Here is a 20,466-nt window from a genome sequence, read left to right on the forward strand (position 1 = left end):
AGTATGATGAGTGACCTTGCACCATTGCATCTTAGATTCCTGTGGGCCTATGGAGTGGGAGGCTGAAATTATGTACTCTGCAAGACAGTGTTACAAGCGGAAGAGATGGTGGCGTTAGAGATAATGTCACCGATGCAATAATCCCAAAGCCCAGCCTCATGGTGTGAGGACTCTGGTTCAATCCTCACCACTGCTGCTGGTGAAGTTTAATGAATAAATGTGGAATTGAGAGCTATTCTTAGTAATGGCGCCCACAAAACCCATACGAACCTACAAATTAGGGACAGAAGATAGGCTGTTCGAGTCTTCAAGCCTTCTCTGCCATTCAGTAAGTTCGTGACTAATCTGTTTGTGTTTCAAACATTGTCATAAAACCCCATCAGTTCGCTAATGTCCCTTTTAAGGAAGAAAATCTGCTGTAGGTCTGGCCTACACAAGTCCAGATCCACCACAATGGGTTGACTCTTAACAGTCTTTTGAAATGGCCCTAGTAAGCCACCCCATTAAAGGGGCAATTAAGGATGGGTAACAAATGCTGGCTTTATCAATGATACTTACTTCACATAAAAGAAGGAAAACTATACACCAGGCAATTAGGAATGCAACTTAAAGAACCCTTTAAAGCTTAAAAGTTCCCCTCAAAAAGTATTATAACTTAGTTATCAGAATCGCTTCCAGGTAATTTCTGTTATTCAAGTAGATCCAAGTTGTAGGTGATTTCAAAAGTCCCACACAGTACAAGAAAACCTACACAAGAAATTTAATTATAGTCAAGAGAGGACAGCACCTTCCAAACCCGTAACCATTTCCTTGTAGAATGACAAGGACAGCAGATACATGGGAACACCACCACCTGCAAGTTCTCCTCCAAGCCACTCACTGTCCTGACTTGAAAATACATCACCGTTCCTTTGGTGTTGCTGGGACAAAATCCTGGAATGCCGTCCTGGTATTGTGCCTACCTACAGCACATGGATTGCAATGGTTGAAGAAGGTAGCTCAGCACCACCTTCTCAAGAGCAATTAGGGACAGGCAATAAATGCTGGCCAGCCAGAGAATTCCAGAGGCTCCCCACTATCAGGGTGAAGAACTTTCTCCTCATCTCAGTCCTAAATGGCCAACCCCTTATCCTTAGACTGTGACCTGCTATCTGCTGTACCTGCAGTTCAGCTTTGGTTTGTGCTGCTGCCCCAAACACATGATTCTCCTGCCCATCATCCCAGAACTGAGGTGGACCCAGATGCCTTGGCAGCTGCACCAGGTGACCAGTATGCAGTGTTTATCTGCTGCAGCTCACCAAGGGTTTGCTAATCAAGCCCCTGCCTTGATATCATTATGGAATAAGTCAAGAGGGGCTGGTAGACCCAAGATCCAGCTCTACAGGGGCAACAGTTGAACCTGTCTGTTGGTGTTCTGCTGCATTCTCTCTTCATCACCCAAACTAACTGAACCCTTCCAGCTTTACCTGACACCAGCTTATGATGCCAACTAGAGAGTTCTGCAAACTGTCACCTCCTCATAATGAGCATGGGTGGCACAGTGGCCCAGCGGTTAGCACTACTGTCTCAGCGCCAGGGACCTGGGTTCGATTCCACCCTTGGGAGACTGTCTGTGTGGAGTTTCCACGTTCTCCCCATGTCTGCGTGCGTTTCCTCCGGATGCTCCGGTTTCCTCCCACAGCCCAAAGATGTGCAGGCTAGGCGGATTGACCATGGGAAATTGCCCCACAGTGTCCAAGGGTGAGCAGGCTAGCTGGGTTAGCCACGGGAAATGTGGGGTTACAGGGAAAGGGTAGGGGTCTGGATAGGATGCTCTTTGGAGGGTCAGCATGGACTTGATAGACTGAATGGCTAGCTTCCACACTGTAGGGATCCTACGATTAAGTTGCAGAGGTAGCGCTGATTCACACCAAAATCTTCTTGGATTCTAGTGGTAACTTCCAACCCCTGTTTCAATGTGTTTATAAGATCAGTGTGGTTTCCTGGCAGGAGGGCTGATTACCAAATCAAAATATGCCCAAAATCAAGCTTTGCCAGTGATGTATTGAAACTTTTGAGGAGCATTTCCCTGAGGTGTCACAAAACAAAGAAGGAGGGCTCCAGGGTGTTGCAGGTTGACCTACAATTCATGAACGGGATGTAAGTAAATTCTAGGCTATTTGAATCCTGATTCAATCATTGTATTATTAATGTGGAGCCAGTTGGCTAGACAGCTGGTTTGCAATGCAGGGTGGCACCAATAGTGTGGGTTCAGTTCGCACACTGGCTGATGTTACCATGAAGAACTTTCCTTCTCAACCTCATCCCTCACCTGAGGCACTGTGACCCTCAGGTTAAACCACCACCAGTCATCTTTCTCTCTAATGAGAGACCAGCTCTATGCTCCTCTTGGGCTAAGGCAACTTTACCTAGAACAGGATCTATCTTTCCCCCGCTGTTGAGAACATTTCTAGGCATGTTCGTTCTTTAATTTTATTTGAAAGTTCCCGTTGCATTTTCACAGTGTTGCTCTGTGCAGTTGTGACATTGTTGTGATCTTATTTTCTTTGTGGTTTCAGTGATGAGTGGCAAGGCTACGTTTATTGCCAATCCCTAGTTGTTGACCTGAAAAAGTGAAGGATGTTTAGTCCTAGTCATGGTTTTACATGTCTGTGGCTCTCAACCAGTATTTTACTTGTATTAGAGGTTTTTATGAGATTATAAACATGTGCAAATTATTTGATCCAGGTGTGATTGTGGAGCAAACTGGTTAATGAACAATTGGAACTTCGTAAGTCTGTTCCACCTTTATGAACTCCCATCTCACATCCCTTCAGTGGCGGATTTAATGTCTAGTGAGCAGGTGACCTGAGCAGATGCAAAAACAGGTGTATCCTTTGCTCCTGTCCAGTCTCATCACAGCAGTTTATTACCTATTGTGGTATGAATTATTTTGAGACCACAGAACTATTACAGAGCAGAGGAGGTCATTTGGCCCATTATACCTGCCCTGGTTCTATTCTCTTGTTAATCTCCTGCCTGTTCTCTGTACACTATTTCTAACCAAATAGTCATTCATTGAATACCTGAGTTGAACCTGCCTCCTCTATATTTCCAGGCAGTGCATTCCATGCCCTAACTATATGCACTGTGTGAAAACATTTTGTACTCGCATCACCCTTGCTTCATTTGCACATCACTTTAAATGTATTCCCGCTTGTCCTTTTTTCTTCTTTCATGAGCCTGAAAAGCTTCTCCCCATCAACTCTGTCCAGCCCACGCATAAGATTTGATAGTGGTTTTCAAAATCCTGTCAGCCACTACTTTTCCAAGAAAAACCGCCTCAACTTCTTCAGTCTATTCTCATGACTAGTCTCTCATTCCTGGAACAATTCTTGTAAACTTGAAATGCTTGTATTCAGTGGACGGCTGTACTGAGCAAGGAACAACATTGTCAATTTCATCAACAATTCCCATATATATCAGTGGAAAATTTCACTGCCTTTTAAGCAATTCACTCTATTTCACAATACGCAAAGTTCAATATGTTCTGAGGAAGGGTTACTGGACCCGAAACGTTAACTCTGATTTTTTTCTTCACAGATGCTGTCAGACCTGCTGAGCTTTTCCAGCAACTTCTGTTTTTGTTCCTGATTTATAGCATCCACAGTTCTTTCAGTTTTTATTTTGAATGATATCTGTTTGATTAAGCGTTTAACAAAGTTAAAAATCCCTCTGTGACATTGTCATTGAAAGTAATTTGATTAATGTCTGTTTGAACATCTTGAATTTAACTTACAATTGGTTACAGTAATGTGATAATAATTAATCTGACTCAATGTTCTTCTTATTTAGGAATATCCCAGAGTGACTGTCGGCATATTCATTGAACAGCCAACACCTTTTCTTCCAGAGTTTTTGGAAAGACTTCTAACCATCAATTATCCAAGGGAGAAGCTTAAATTCTTTATTCACAATAAAGTGAGTGATCCATTAATGAGTTTGCAATTCCCTGATACTGTTAACTGCCTAGTGTAGATGAAGTGGGAATGACAGTTGCAAGAACCTCATAATCCAGCTGTTCTTTGGAAAAAAAATGTTAGGGTAAAAATATGAAAGTTGGCTTTCTACCCTTGGTAATATTTTTTGTCTGTGTTTGGTGCATAGTTCTGGTTCTGGTTTAAACATTGGGCAGATTTTGCAGTAAAAATGACATAGATTACCTACCAACATTATGGAGTAAATTGGCAACAATTCCAAAATCCACAAATGCATAATAAAACAGAAACCATACAGCCGTTGTCTATAATTTGCTCTGTTCCTTCGCAAGCTTTGCTGTATGTGTACCTCACAATTATGAATGGCCATTCCCACACATGACAGTGGGAAGAACTATCTGTACCAAAAGCCACTGGGATGCGAATGAGTTCCATTCTGGACTTGTTCACAAGTCATGTACCCACAAGTCAGAACACAGTGCAGGACAAAATAAAACAGCTGTTTGTAAATACAGGAAATGTTTATATGTCAGGTATTTAAAATTCCACCGCTGTACGGGATTACGTTTGTAGGTATGACAGTTTGTAAATGCAGGACACCGTGTACATGATTTTACAATGAATTAAACATTCTAACTGGCACTTCCATGCTTTAACTTTGTGGACTGCATCTTCTCATTTGCTCGCACTATCTCTGGACAGAAATCTATTTTGGGTTTAATAACCCAATTACCATAGTAGCTGCAGCAATGTCCAACCTTCTGGCAGCTTTCCAGTCACAGGATGCGACTGAGTGATCACTGAGTTCATGGTGATGGGCAGCTTGAGAAGGTTGATTGCGGTAGGGTAGGGTAGGGGAGTAGACTCTAAGTGAGGACTACATGGGCAGCCTTCATTCACTACAGTGACAGTGCAGCTTTAACGAATGGGACAAGAGAGGGAGCGTCAGAATGGAAGCCCTACACGGGTTGAAGGAAATGTCAACACCTTGCTGACCACCAGCAACATGCATCTGTGGGAGGTGATCACTGTGATTGCAGATGATCTCAGGCTAACCCAATCGTGTCCTTTAAGCTGCAGATTGCATGTTGCATGTTGCTCCTGAAACATCTGTTGGGCACTGTACTGCATTAGAATGAGGGCCAGGTGGATCTCATTGACTATGAGCTCCTTGATTGGGGCTGTTAACCTGGGCCAATCAGGGAGCCCTGGCTGACAGATATAAACAGGAGATTTAGGGATTCTCCTCACTCTAGGGACTGGCTTAAAGCTGGCTGGTCAGAGCTGATGTACTGTGCATATGTAAATAAAGGGTGACTTGGTGATGGGATACCAGCCTCTGTGCAGTTATTTCAGGCACTCTCCTCCCTATGAGTTGATAAAGTACAGACACCTGGAGAGGGAATGGATCCCATGCTCCACAGGTAACATTTCATTGCACGCACACACAATTCCTGCTAGTTGTTTAATTTTTCTCTGTTGATTTGGGAAATGTGTGAATTGTTGGCTAGGCCAGCATTTATTTCCCATCCCTACTTGCCCAAAGGGCAGTTGAGTGTCAACAACTTGCTATGGGTCTGGAGTCACATGTAGGCCAGACCAGGTAAGGATGGCACTTTCTTTCCCTAAAGGATGTTAGTGAACTAGATGGGTGTTTCATGGTCATTATTAGAGTCTTAATTCTGGATAAAATTAACCACCTCAAGTGGCTTTTCCCAGATACGTTAGCATCAGAACACAGAAACCACCTCGGGCAAAGGGCGCAGGGACAGAACATGTCAATATTCCTGTCCAACATCTTGTTCCAAATGTTTCTCCTCACCAACTCCAGACCCACCTCCACAAGCCCGGTTAAAACTCCATGGACAATGCAGATTCTTCATTCTGATTAGTGGTTTGCCTTATTCACCCAGGCGAGGGCATCATGCAGGGGTAACTTACTAATGAGCTTTAATTTGTTGCTCATTTTGGTTGATAGCAGGAGTGCAGCCCGAAGCATTAATAGCACCATTTGTTCACCCTTGACTAGCAAACGTGGGTCATTAATTCTGTTTCTTTAAACCCTTCTGTAGGAGGTTTACCATGAGAGACATATACACAAGTTCTGGGAGAAACACAAAGGTGAACTCGAAGCGAAGTTTGTGGGTCCTGAGGAGATCCTGAGTGAAGGAGATGCCAGGAACATGGGAATGTGAGTTTCTGCTTTCCAATGCTGTCACCATGGCTGAACTGGACTGGTGATGAGTCAGTGTCATTCATTTGTTTGCTGCAACCAATAACTTATCACTGCAAATGTTCAGTACAACTGATAGGCCGGTGTTTAAATAGCCTTCAGGAGCTGAACTAGGACACAGGGTTAGCATGGATGAGTTGGACCGAAGGGTCTGTTTCTATGGCAGCTGAAGACAGTGGAGTATCTTCCTCAGAATGGGAGGGAACGATGACACGATGACCACTAGCTTCCCAGAGACAGCAACCAAACACACACAGTCTGCAGAGGGATGTGGGCATAAACTTGGCAGTTGGTTGGAAGAACAAAGAAAGAGTCCAGAAAGCTACAGAACAGAGGAGTTTGGGAGTCTTCGTCTGTTAATCACAAAAAGCTAACATCCAAGTTCAGTGGTTAATAAGGAAGACAAATGGAATTGTAGCCTACATTTCAAAGGAAATGGAGTATAAAAAGAGCTCTGCAAGACCCTTTTTATACTTTTTGGCTGATCATTTAACGAGCCAGTCCAAGCACAATGGGCCAAATGGCCGCCTGCTACGCTTTATACACTTGATCTTAATTTGATATCTTTCTCCTGTAATCATTTTTTAAACTATACGTGGAAAATTATCATTTTGTTTTAATTTTAAAAGATTAAACTGTGTACTGCTGATAAATGAGGAAGACAAAGTTAAGGCAGAAGAACAGCCATGACTTAGTTCAATGGACTTAAGTTAGAAGGGCCAAATGGTCTAATTCTGCCCCCATTTCCTATGTTCCTATGACACCATTAGATTGGCTGCTACTGCCTAGAAGGGAATTTTTTTTTTATTTACTCCTGGGATGCAGGCGCCACTGGTTGAGGCCAACATTTAATACCCATCTCTGGTTACTCCTTGAGGTGGTGGTGGGCTGCCTTCTTGAACAGCTGTAGGTAAACCCCCAATGCCATTAGGAAGGGCATTCCAGGACTTCGACCCAGTGACACTGAAGGAACGGTGTTACATTTCCAAGTCAGGATGGTGAGTGGCTTGGAGGAGAACTTGCAGGGGGTATTGTTCCCATGTATTTGCTGCCCTTGTCCTTCTGGTTAGAAGTTATTGTGGGTTTGGAAGGTGCTGTCTAAGGGGCGTTGGTGAATTTCTACAGTGCACCTTGTAGATAGTACACACTGCTTCTACTGAGCTGTAGAGGGAATGAATGCTTGTGGATGTGGTACCAATCAAGCAGGTGCCTTTGTCCTGGATGGTGTCAAGCTTCTTGAGTGTTATTGGAGCTGCACCCATCCAGGCAAGGGAGGAGTATTCCATCACACTCTTGACTTGTGCCCTGTAGATGGTGGGTAGGCTTTGGGGAGTTGGAGTGAGTCACTCGCTACAGAATTCCTAGCCACTGAACTTCTGTTGTAGCCACAGTATTGATATGACTCATCCAGTTCAGTCTCTGGTCAATGGCAATTCCCAGGATGTTGATAGTGAGGTGAGGATGCAGATCTGTTTTTTTGCCAGTGTGGATCACCAGAGTTTTAAAGGGACAAGATCATAGTTTTAGGATAAGGGTTAGCAAAGTTAAAGCAGAAATGAGGAGGAATTACTTCTCTCTAAGAATTATTAATCTGTGGAATTCACTTCCCCAAAGTACGGTGGATACTGAATAAACTTAAGGAGGAGATAGACAGATATTTGATGAGTAATGAATTGAAGAGTTATGGAGGGCAGGTAGGAAAGTGGAAGTGAGTCCGAGATGAGATCAGCCATGATCGTATTAAATTGCGAAGCAGGCTCATGGGGCTGAATGGCCTAATCCTGATCCCTAGGTTTTACATTCTTATGATTTAAGATCATGCAAGATTGTCATGAGCTGTTTGGTCTTCTCCACAACAGTGCAGAGACAACACATTGAAATTGTGCAAAATTAAAGCTAACCTTTGGCTTTGGTTTTGACGGGGGTTAGGATGCAGGGGTGCCTTCAGTGGCTCAGAAACTCTGAAAGATTGGGAGCGTAATGATTGTCAATTTTAATATTTCTATTTTAATATTCTATTATAAATATTTAAAATTTCAAGCCAGTTTCCCATCAGGCAGCTGGCCTGATTGAGAGCTGACCGACTGACCTGTTATAAAAATGTTCACCCTTTTCAAAAAAGGAAGCACAAAGGCATCGGAAGAGCGAATTTTATTTAAAAGTTTTTGTTGGAAGTTTATAATTTTTTTTCTATTTTTAATTCTGGAAATATAAACATAATGTCTTTAGCAAATCCTCATGGAAAAACGGAACTTTGTGATTATTTTTATTACTAAAGACAGGGATTTTGAGTAGGTCAGCACTGCGGATTTGAGGGAAGTTTAATTTTACCATTGCTTATTGTCCTCTTTCTTTTTCTTAATATAGGGATTACTGTCGCCAGGATCCAGAGTGTGATTATTACTTCAATCTTGATTCTGATGTTGTTTTGACGAACGCAGATACGCTGAAAATATTAATTGAGCAAAACAGGTAACAGATTAATTTACAACTTTGTGCTGATTGAAATTGATTTTACAACCTTTTAAAAATTATGTGGATGAACTCTTCAAATGTTGTAACATTCTAGACTGTGGGCCAAGTGCTGGAAAGTGAGACTAGTGCGGATAGGTCAGCATGGACTCGATGGGTTGAAGGGCCTCTCTGTGCTGTATGACTCTATGATTCAGTCCGTCAACCGTACATGTTTCTCCTGTTCTTAAACCTGAATAAAAACAGGGCAATGTACTCACAATCCGAACTTTACAAAGTCTTCACTTCTTTGCAGGCAATTCCATAAAGTTATGGTTCTAAACCTGGAATGGTTGAGTCAAAAATGCTCCCAAAGGTGTCAGTGGTTAATCATGTAGTGATAAAATCCCTGTTTACAGAAAAAATGTAGTCAGTAATTAGCGAAGTTTGATCGAACGTGGAGAAGCTGATTGTAACTTGCTCAATGTCTCTGCCTACTCCCAACTCCTGCCAGGATGTGTATAAAGGCTACCTCATGAAACCAGTTCACTGATATTGATTTTATTTGGTTTGATTTATTACTGTATTGTGTACCGAGGTACAGTGAAAAGTGTTGTTTTACATACTTTACTGTACATCAGGGTAACGGAACAGAGTGCAGGATACAGTGTTACAGTTACTGAGAAGGTGCAAAGAAAGATCAACATTAACATTAAAGAGGTCCATTCAAAAGTCTGACAAAAACAGGGAAGAAGCTGTTCTTGAATCTGTTCTTACATTTGTACAAACTTTAATATGTTTTGCCCAATGGAGGAGGATGAAAGAGAGTATAACCAAGGTGGTTTGGGGTGGGGGGGGGGGGGGGGGGGGATGTTGTCGGTGGTGTCTTTATGTTGGCTGCTTTTCTGATATAGCAGGAATGATGAATTCAATGAATAGGAGCTGGTTTACGTGATGGACTGGACTATGTTCACAACTCTCTGTAGTTTCTTTCGGTCTTGGGAAGAGCAATTGCCATGCCATGCTGTGCTGTATCCAGATAGGATGCTTTCTATGGTGCATCTATAAAAAAATTGTCAGTCTTTATGGACATGCCAAATTTCCTTAGCCTCCTGAAGCTAAGGAATTGTGTCTCAATATTAACCATGTTCTAATTTTTGATCAACATTCAGCAAGCTGTTTAAATATGAAGACCTGGGTCTGAGGACTCCAAGGCCAGATTTTCCATTTTAGATGATGGGAGCAGTAGTATCAGGCTGAATTTGTCATGAGAGAAATTGTGGACAAGAAGTCAAATCATAAACTGGTTGCAATCCAGAAGGAGATCAATTGGTCTGATGTACCTATACCAGGTCTAAGCAAGAACAACTTGCCAATTCCCCATTTCCTTGTCATTGTATTATTGCAAAGATTCCAGACTAGATAGCCACTGTACCATTAAGACCGTTAGATGATATTGCAATGTGACATTCCAGAATAAGGATATGCTTCTCACAATTGGTGGCCTTTATTACTAATATTGTTGAAACAGTAGTCACAGTAACAGCAATAAGCACAGAACCCAGACTATATGTAAAACAGAGATCTTAACAGCATTGTAAATAGTGGTAGCGAACTTCAAGAGATGTGTCTCAGCAAGAACTCAGTCTTTGTGGTATATGATACAAGAGCTACCATATAAAGAATACCCAGACCATACCATACTAGCAGTAGTGTTTTACGCAAGAAATCATGTCACTCGTAGCCTTGCAAATTTTTATCTTCATATCATTCTATAGGTCTCAGTTGTATCTTCCTTCACCACAATTCCAGGGAACTACTCCAGATCCTGATCCACCACCAGATTGAGCTTATTCTGAATTTCTCGGTTGGCCATTGATTTACCTTCCATCAAGGGGTGAGCCGCACAATCCCCCCGCCCCATGGCTTAACATTCTGACCCGTGTTTTAAGCACGCTTACCATAACTTTCCTCTTATTGTGCTCTTAACCTCTAATATTAAAACCCAGAGATCTTTATTCATTGTGAGCTGCTTTCTCAACTCATCAAGATGTTGGTGTCCCCCAGCATTTCGCTATGTATAGGAAATATATTCTCGACTGAGTTTGCAGATTACACAAAATTAGGAGGCAGCAGCAAGTTACAAAATGATATTCGCAAACTAGGTTGGGAATGGGATAAGTTGGAGAAGCGATGGGCGATGAAATCCCCATTGTGGTGAAGTGGGAGATCATTCACTTTGTATTAGAAAGATAAATCAAAACATTTGCTTACTGGTAAGAGACTGCCAGTAGTGGAAGAACAAAGGGATTTCGGTTGACATTGTTGATGGATGATGTAACGGAGCTGTTTAAAAGGTAAAGGTTTCAGTATTTATGAAAGCAAGAAGCTATTTTCTCATTGGGAACCTAGAGGAAGGTAGTGTAGAACGTAGGACATGAAGAAGTGAAATGAGGAAACGTTTTTCACAAAATGGGGAGTGGAAAACTGAGCCCATGAAAAGATCTGGATACTGAAATCCTAGAATCCCTACAGTGTGGAAACAGGCCATTTGGCCCAACAAGACCACACGGACTCCCAGAAGAACGTCCCACCCAGAGTCACCCCCTACCCTATCCCTGTAACCCTGCATTTCCCAATCTATCTAACCTACACATCCCTGGACACTCTGGGCAATCATGGCCAATCCACCTAACCTGCACATCTTTGGACTGTGGGAGGAAACTCAGAGCACCCAGACGAAACCTGAACAGACATGGGGAAAACATGCAAACTCCACACAGTCAGTTGCCTGAGGCTGGAATTGAGCTTGGGTCTCTAGCACTGTGACGCAGCAGTGCTAACTACTGAGCCACCCAAGACAGGGTCATATCAAGGTGGAAGTCAGTTGGTTTTCCTAGTGAGGGTATCAAAGAGTGGGGAATTAATATGGATAAAGATGATTGGGCTATGTAGAACAGCAGAACAGATTTGTGGGGCTGAATGGCCTACTCTTGTTCCTATGTTCTCCCTGGATTCAAATAGTTGCCTGTTCTAGAAAGTTCTTTCGAAACAAACTTCCATTTCATTTTGTCAATTCCCCTTTCTGATGGCTCACTTTCCAGATTATTTATACATGTTTACATAACCTATGACTGTTTACTTTTTCCAAATATTTTGGGGGAGAAAGATCTAGTTTTATTTTAAACGCAATTTAACTTGTGCAAACATTTTTATCATCCTGATCAAAGAAGCAAGAAAATCTAATGGAACTATTTTCTGTTCATTGCACACTCTGTCTGCAGAAATCTTCTGCCCAATGTTACTTGTCCATTTAAAACATATCTTCCTGCTCCACCCTGTGGAGACCAAGCACTTTGGATTCCACTTGCTTCTGTTGTAGCTTTGTTGAATTAATTAAAAGTCAGTGCTTCAGTGGATGCTCCCCAGATGTCTGAACTGCGGAAAGCTATTACCAGTTTGGCTCGACTTAGTCAAATGTGTAGCCCTTTCCTGGCAGCTCCATCGGTCTGAAGTGCCAACCTCTGGATAATTAAGTGGATCACAATCAGGGCACAGCAATAGGTGTGATTGCAGATTGAGTAGGGAATGCATTAAATCGCAGTTGTACACACGAGATAAGAGATGTGTCTTTTAATTAAACTAATCGCTTCACTAAAATGCAATGAACATTTGAAAAAAGCTTAAGGAGATCAACTTGGCGTTTAAGCATTGATTTAATGTGCACCACTTGACGTACAATAAACTTGTATTTAAAAGCAGTCATAAAATTACAAGCTGAGTATTGGGATCTTGAATGGGACGCACTATATTGCCTTGTACGTAGGCTGTTTTGAATTAGTCACTCATTCAATGCTGTCAGGATTTCTGTAAAGTATAAGTGGTCATTCTACCAAAGTTGGTGAGTAATTTGATGCATGTATCTATCATATTATGGAACCAAATAAGGAATGGATGCAGATTCCATTAATTCACTTCTTTTGGTCCATAAGTCATATCCAAGTTGAGAATAAAAGGTCATAGAGTCACTTACAGCCATTCAACATGTGGAGATCATGCAAGCTTACCAATGCATTAATGTTCCAATGGAAGATACATTTATATGTATCAATATAAATCTAGGTTACAATCTAGGTTACAAAGGGACATTGGTAGGATGCAGAGCTGGGCTGAGAAGTGGCAGATGGAGTTTAACCCTGAAAAGTGTGAGGTGATTCATTTTGGAAGGACAAACTTGAAAGCAGAATACAGGGTTAACGGAAAGATTCTTGGCAGTGTGGAGGAGCAGAGGGATCTTGGGGTTCATGTTCACAGTTCCCTGAAAGCTGCCACCCAGGTGGATAGGGTTGTTAAGAAAGCGTATGGCGTGTTAGCTTTCATTAATAGAGTGATTGAGTTCAAGAGCCGTGAAGTTATGCTCCAGCTATACAAAAGCATGGTTCGGCCACATCTGGAGTATTGTGTCCAGTTCTGGTCATCTCATTGCAGGAAAGATGTGGAGGCATTGGAAAAAGTGCAGAGGAGATTTACCAGGATGTTGCCTGGAATGGAGGGAAGGTCTTACGAGGAAAGGTTGAGAGAGCTAGGGCTTTTCTCTTTAGAATGACGAAGGATGAGAGGTGACTTAATAGAGGTATACAAAATGATCAGAGGTATAGATAGAGTGGACAACCTGAGAATTTTTCCTAGGGTGGAGGTAGCTATTATGAGGGGGCATAGTTTTAAAGTGAATGGAGGAAGATATAGGGGAGACGTCAGAGGTAGGTTCTTTTCTCAGAGAGTGGTCAGGCGTGGAATGCGTTGCCGGAGAGGGTAGTGGAGTCGGCCTCATTAGGGGCATTTAAGCGGCTATTAGATAGGCATATGGATGATAGTATAAGGTAGGGGTGGAGGTTAGATAGGCCTTAGGATTGGGGTAAAAGTTCAGCACTACATCATGGGCCAAATGGTCCGTACTGTTCTGTACTGTGCTATGTTCTATGTTCTATATATCACATTTGGTGTAATAATAAGCCCCATGTTGCTTCACAACAGACACAGGGAAACCAAGGAAAAATTAAGAGGAAGGGACATAATCTTGGTCAGTGGTGTGCATTTTATGGAGGGCCTTAAGTTTGAAGGTGAAGAGGTTCGTTAAGAAACGTGGAAATCCTTAAATTATTTATTAACTTTCCTGATATCCAGATGTTGCAATTAGTGCATAGAAAGCACCCACAGTCAGCAGAGCTAAATAACCAGGGAAAACCGTTTTAGTGATATTTTAGCTGATGGATAAATCCAGGCAAGGACATTGGAGAATAGCCTTGCAAGTCTTCAACTAGGGCCCTGGGATCTTGTAAAATATACAAAAGCTTAAACGCGCGTACAAACAGGTTCAAGAACAGTTTCCTCCCCAGAGGTATTAGATTTCTGAATGGACCTCTCAAATTTCGAATGCTGATCCTGCTTTTTGTGCACCTTTCTTGCAGCCGTAACATTGTATTCCTCACTCTGCTAAATCACCCTTTGTATGGTATGATCTGCCCGTACTGCATGCAAAACAAAACTTTTCACTGTACCTAGGTACATGTGACAGTAATAAATCAAATCAAAACAAATCTTACACATTTGTCGAGAGCCTTTAAGCAGATAGAGTGTCAGTTTAGAATCTCACACAAAAGGTACTCCTCCAACTCTATGACACTCACTCATTACTGTACCTAAGAACCACCTTAGCTGAAGTGCTCAAGTCTTTTGAATGGGACTTGAACCCATGATCGTTGGACTCCATTGGAAGTGTTACCACTGACCCAGTAGGTGTGTCAAAACAATCTCGGACCTCAACTGCTGTTACTCACCCTCAATCTCCTGATTCTGCCCACCATATGCTCAACAAAGGAGCAGACATAGGCCATTTGGCCCTTTAAGCTTGTTCTGCCATTCAAAAAGGTCACATCTGATCAGTGTGCATTTTGAATTTCACATTCCCATCTACCCTCTGCAATCTTTGATTGCCTTGCCAACAAGACTTTATCTAATTTCACTTTTTAAAATATTTAGTGAGCCCATCATCACCAACTTCAGAGGCAACCCCTCCTATCCTCATAAGCCAACCCATTTATTTGCAGGTATTAGCTTGGTAGACCTCCTTTTACCATCTCCAATGTATTTTCAAGCTTCCTTAAACAAGGAAACCAAAATTAAATAGAGTATTTACAATATGGCCTCCCCAGTGCCCTGTATAAGTGAGGCATAGCATCTTTGATTTTGCATTCATTTCCTCTTGTAGTGTAGAACAGCATCCCATCAAATGCTGCATCCACAAACTAACTTTTTGTGACTCATGCACTAGAACAGCTAGATTCCTCAGTACCTTGGAATTCTACAGTTATTCGCTATTTAAGTAATGCTCTGCTTTTTCATTCTTCCTGCCAAAGTGAACAACTTCATATTTTCTCACATTGGACAAAAATCTGGTAGATGGAGTACAATCACTTTCTGATGTGTATCTTGCAAACTCCTTACGTCCTTTTCACAACATATTTTCAAACCCGTCTTAATGTTGACTATGAATCCCACTCATCACATCCTACCAAGTGGATAAAGATCCATTTATTCACGCTCTGTTTTCTGCCAGCCAGCCAGCTAACCAATCTTCTATCCATGTTACTGTGTTATCCCCTAAACCATAAGCTTGTATTTTCTGAAATAACTTTTGATGTGACACTTTATCAATTGCCTTCTGGAAATCTGCTTCCTGACTCTGCCCTGATCCCTGTTCATTCCCATTACTTCCCAGCTCCTTCTCCCCTCTCCTTTGCTCCCTCAGCTTTGGGAATACGCTGAATCTCAGAGTTGTTTTCAATTAAATAGCAGGAGTTTTATTTTAACAATCGTTCATGGGATGTGAGTATTGCTGAATTCCCTGGGGAAGGTGGGGATGAGCTGCCTTCTTAAATCACTACATCCTTTGAGGTGTAAGGTCCCCCCCATGGTCCTGTTAGGATGGGCGTTTGACCCAGTGACAGCAAAGGAATGGTGATTTAGTTCCGAGGCAGAATTGAAGATAGTGATATCAGCTATAATCAAATGGTGGATTAGATTCAGTAGGCTGAATGGCCTAATTCTGTTGCGTTATCTTATAGTCTTATGATAGGGCTCCTGATATCTGGGAAGAAGTAGGAGAGCTCAGAATATGGAGTAAGCAGAGCGGGAGTGTGGGGTTGAAGCTGGGAACCGGAACCAGAATGGAGGGTTAGCACAGGGTGGTGTACAGGGATTTAAAATTAAAATTAGAGTTAGAGATCCATTAAAGAAATCAGTTCAAGTTGTTATGGACCAGTCCAAACCCCTCAAAACAAAACAAAGAGAGAGAAGTTTGGGTCCAGGCTATCTTATTTAAAGGCAAGTGTAAGGCACTGCATTCCAGATGTGATTCATTCGGTCAAACTACAAAGCTTTGAGCAAAACAGATTTTATTCTTACACAACAATTAAAATGCAAACACAACAAAAATTAGCATAATTTTAACTCTACCAAAATACTTAATGCAATAATATATTATTTAACTTCTACTCACTGACTGTTCTAATATAGCGGTGTCCCATAAACACACCCATGGCAAAGGCAAATTCAGCAAAACAGGTTTCCCTCACTTGCGACTTCCTCCAGTCCAGGAGAAGGAAGACTGACAGAATGAATCTAGCAGCAGAGAGAGAGAGACCTCAAGCTTTTTTGCAGCAGCAGAGAGAGCTGTATCTAGCAGCTTCAATGCCAAAACCCCAACTTCATCAACAGAAAGCAAAAACTAAAACCTTGGGTCTGTGTGAGCTTGACTTCAACCACTCATGCCTCTTTTGCCTATTTAAAAAAAGTCCCAAAGCTATTGACTCTGATTTCCATGGAGCAGACACCTCTGCACCATGTTTACAACACCCCTCTTCAAGAGGAACAGGACAGAACAACTCTCTCTTAAAGGCACAAAGTTACAAAATCATTGAAATCACTAACTTGTCATTGAGCTGAAAGTATGTTCCTCACTGATTTCGCTGACACATACCTTGCCTTTCCTATGCATCATATCATCATACCCATATGCAGGCTTGGGAAAGACTCGGTTTGAAACACAGTCAGTAGTATGTGCCTTCACCTCACCACTGACCTTGAGATTCAGCCCATAGTTTTGCTGTTTCTTCTGCCAATCTTGGCTTTCTAACCAATATCTTAAGAGAATTTCTGTGGATTTATTTTGACACAAGGTAGTTAAAATAGTACATAAAGCTTTTTTGTTCACAAGGAGAATAAATAAATCTGCAAGAAAAAAAAGTTAATTTCTTAAATTTGACACTTGCCAACATCTTGTCATTAAGTTCATTGCAAAGTAATTTTTGTTTTGCTGAGTCGTTACTTGTTTCTTGCCCAACAGGAGGATAATTGCACCAGTGATCACCCAGTATAAAAAACTGTGGTCCAACTTTTGGGGTGCTCTGAGTCCTGATGGTTATTATGCACGCTCTGAGGATTATGTTGATATTGTCGAAGGAAATAGAGTGTGAGTTTTATTCACTGCTATTCTGTACTAAGAATTGTCTAAAGATAAAATCACCAGCGGGCCATAGGGCCGCTCTATCATTATAGAGAGACAGCTGGTGGTGGTTTAATCTGAGGGTTGCCACACCTCAAAGTGAGAGAAAGGTTGAGAAGAGGAGTCCTTCATGGTAACCTCCACTAGTACAGGAATTGAACCCATACTGTTAGTTTCACAGCATTATAAACCAGTTGTCCATCCAACGGAACTGACCAAACCCCCTAAGAATTGTCTGTAGTGTTAATCATGATTGGCTGTTGATCTAGAAAGTGGAAAAATATAAATAAAGCATAAGAGCGAATTTTTCTGGGATGGGTGCAGGGGCTGGTTAATCTGCCCATGATCCTGATGATTGCCTTGTTGGATGTTAATGCTGTTAAGTGTTTCAAAATGAGAAATTCTCCAACTGTCTCAGCAGTAGGGAAGATGATGGTAAATGTTCGGCCTAGCCAGTGATGCCCTCATTCCCATGAATGAACAATATAAAAAAAAACCATCTAGCCATACAGAAGTAATGGCCAGCGGCTGTTTAATCTCAATAACACCAGGATTGGTGGTCAGGCCTGGAACTTTTCTTATTCCTTCACAGGATATGGGCTGGCCAGGCCAGCATTTATTGCCCATCCCTAATTGCCTAGAGGGCAGTTAAGAGTCAACCACATTACTGTGGGTCTGGAGTCATAAGTAGGTCTGATCAGTTAAGGATGGCAGTTTCCTTCCCAAAAGGACATTAGTGAACCAAATGGGTTTTTTCTGACTGTGGTTACACAATTTTCATGAATTTCTACCATGGCAGAATTCTAATCTGAGTGCCCAGAACATTTCCTGAGCCTCTGGATTCAAAGTCCGGTGATAATATCATTAGACCTTCACCTCCCCTCTACAGGCAGTCTGCCAATGAGGCAGCACAACTAAATCATTGAGTGTGTGAATCCTCAGTACACATTGATACTCAATCCACATGACACATTTAGGAAAATGTTTGTTTCTTCTCCCAAGTAAAGCACAATTTCAAAACTGTTCCAACTTTTATGATGCTGTATTTTTCTCACCACCATGTAGTGCAAGATAATGATTTTGTCATAAAATGAAGGTATTACAAATGCTAGAAATCTGAACCAAAGCAGTAAATGCTGGAAATGCTCAGCAGGTCATGTAGCATCTGGTGTAAATGGTAAAATCAGAATCATTGCCAACAACTGTCACTGCAACCAAAAAGCACAGAAACAAAGGGGCAGTGATTACCATCCGGAATTGTTGAAATCAGTATTGAGCCCAGAATTTGTGAAGTGCCTAATTGTGGGTGATATGCAGCTCCTCAATCCGTTGAACTTCACCTCATCTTCCAATCAGGCACTTTTACAGCCTTCCAGACTCAACAGCAAGTTCAAAAATTTCTGATCATAAACTGACCTGTCTCAGGCATTTTCCCCGTTTTTGTGTTTGTTTAATGGTGTTAGTTGGATGCATTATCAGGACTACCATTTCAGCAGTCTGTGCCTGGTTTAGCCAGTGCCAAATAAATTTCAGCAGAAGTTGCATGTTTCCTGTAGTGTCAATGTAACAAAAGCAGAAGGAGGAAATTGTTGCAGTGATTTTACTTTCCCATTTACATCATTTGTTCCTTTACTTACGCTGTAACCATCTCCTCTTGGCTTTTTCTATCACCCTGTTTATTATTTAAACTGTCCTACTGTCCACACTATCACATACCTTCCCTTTTTTGTTCTTTTCTTCTCCCTCTCCCTGCTTCTGTATTCACGTGTCATATGTAACTGTTTGATCAGATTGCAATGTTAACTCTCTGTTTCTCTCTCCACAGATACTGCCTGACCTACTGATTTATTAACTTTATTTCTGTGTTTAAAGAAAAGTTGTATGGTTTAATATTGACACATAAACAGGTAGAAAATGTGTCTGAGCTTCCGAGCAACACACTGGTAGTGCTATCGTTACAAGTTTATTTTGGCACCAGCGATCTTCGGGGAGTATCCACTCATAATGCAGTACACTTCACAGCAAGGGTGTGCTTTGTATGGATGGGCAAAAATTGCTGGTCCAGCCAATGTTTAAACTACTGCAGACATACACACGTATTAGAGTGTGCATTTTCCTTTTTAAGCGAGATATACACAGTTCTTGTAATGGAACATTTTGACCACTTTTTAAATTTATGCGTACTGTTTTGCTGTGTGCACGTTTGACTTTAAGGATATTTGTGTTAAAAAGGTAATGACACATTTACATTCCTTGTGATGTTCCTTGTAGAGGTATATGGAACGTTCCCTACATAGCGCACGTGTACCTTATCAAAGGAACTGCCTTGAGAACAGATTTAAAAGAGAAAAATTATTTTAACCAGGAGATGACGGATTCTGATATGTCACTTTGCAGAAATATCAGGGAACAGGTAAGGGGTTGGCATGTCCTATTTTTGCAATATTGTTTTTTGTAATAATATTCATTTTGGCAAGTCTTTTGTAGGAAATTCCATCTCAAATAGCTGTATCCTATTATGACAATATTCTAAATGATTCGTAAGTGAAACCCTCCTTATAATATCAACCAAAGGACAATGCTTAAATATCTTAATTAAATTAGTAATTTAACCTTACTGATAATTTACTACAATAATTTTGATTGTCAATTGCAGCAATATAAATAATGTACAGAATCCTTCAGTGAAGTGGGCTCTTAAATTAATTGTTTTTGAATGATCCTCATGGTGCATGTTTCACTGAGGAGATCACTTGCATCAAAATTGCACATAACCTACCTAACTATTATATGGGAAAAAAAGGTCTTTCAAAACTGCACAAAATATTATGAAGCAGTTTTGGAGAAAGACCTGCTGAATAATTTATTTTTAAATGTTGTAATTTGCTTACTTTCGTTGTATTGTTTCTACATTTCTAAAAGTGATAAAGAATCATTCTTGCTTGTAAAACTTGCCAACTTTTCTGTTTATTTGAGTCAGTCAATAGGGGCTTTACACTATTGTGAATGGTGAATAAATGCAAGTTACCTTTAAGGAAACAAAATACTTTGAAGATTTTTTTTAATTCGTTGGCCAAGAGTTGACATTTGCAGAGTAATTATCTCAGGCAGTTTCCCAGTACTTTTCCTCATTCAGAAGGTGGGGAGGATGATGCAACATGCAATTCAGTGAAGATAAACAAAAGGGGCTAAAATAAAAGAAGGAACTGCAGATACTGGATGTCTAAAACACACAGAAACAG

At 41.2% G+C, this 20,466-nt stretch overlaps 1 protein-coding gene across 1 annotated transcript; it reads left to right on the forward strand.

The window, feature by feature from the left end:
* Positions 1-3,834: 3,834 nt before the first annotated feature.
* On the forward strand, positions 3,835-20,046 carry LOC109913608 (procollagen-lysine,2-oxoglutarate 5-dioxygenase 2-like; the record flags this gene model as incomplete). Its single annotated transcript, XM_048593362.1, has 5 exons — positions 3,835-3,960; positions 6,050-6,168; positions 8,578-8,682; positions 17,066-17,191; positions 19,496-20,046. Coding segments are annotated over 5 exons (663 nt in total), but the record flags the coding sequence as incomplete, so codon positions are not given.
* Between the last annotated feature and the right edge of the window lie 420 nt (positions 20,047-20,466).

Source organism: Rhincodon typus, unplaced genomic scaffold (assembly GCF_021869965.1).
Source record: "Rhincodon typus isolate 14 unplaced genomic scaffold, sRhiTyp1.1 hic_rhity00002709, whole genome shotgun sequence".
Lineage (NCBI taxonomy): Eukaryota > Metazoa > Chordata > Chondrichthyes > Orectolobiformes > Rhincodontidae > Rhincodon > Rhincodon typus.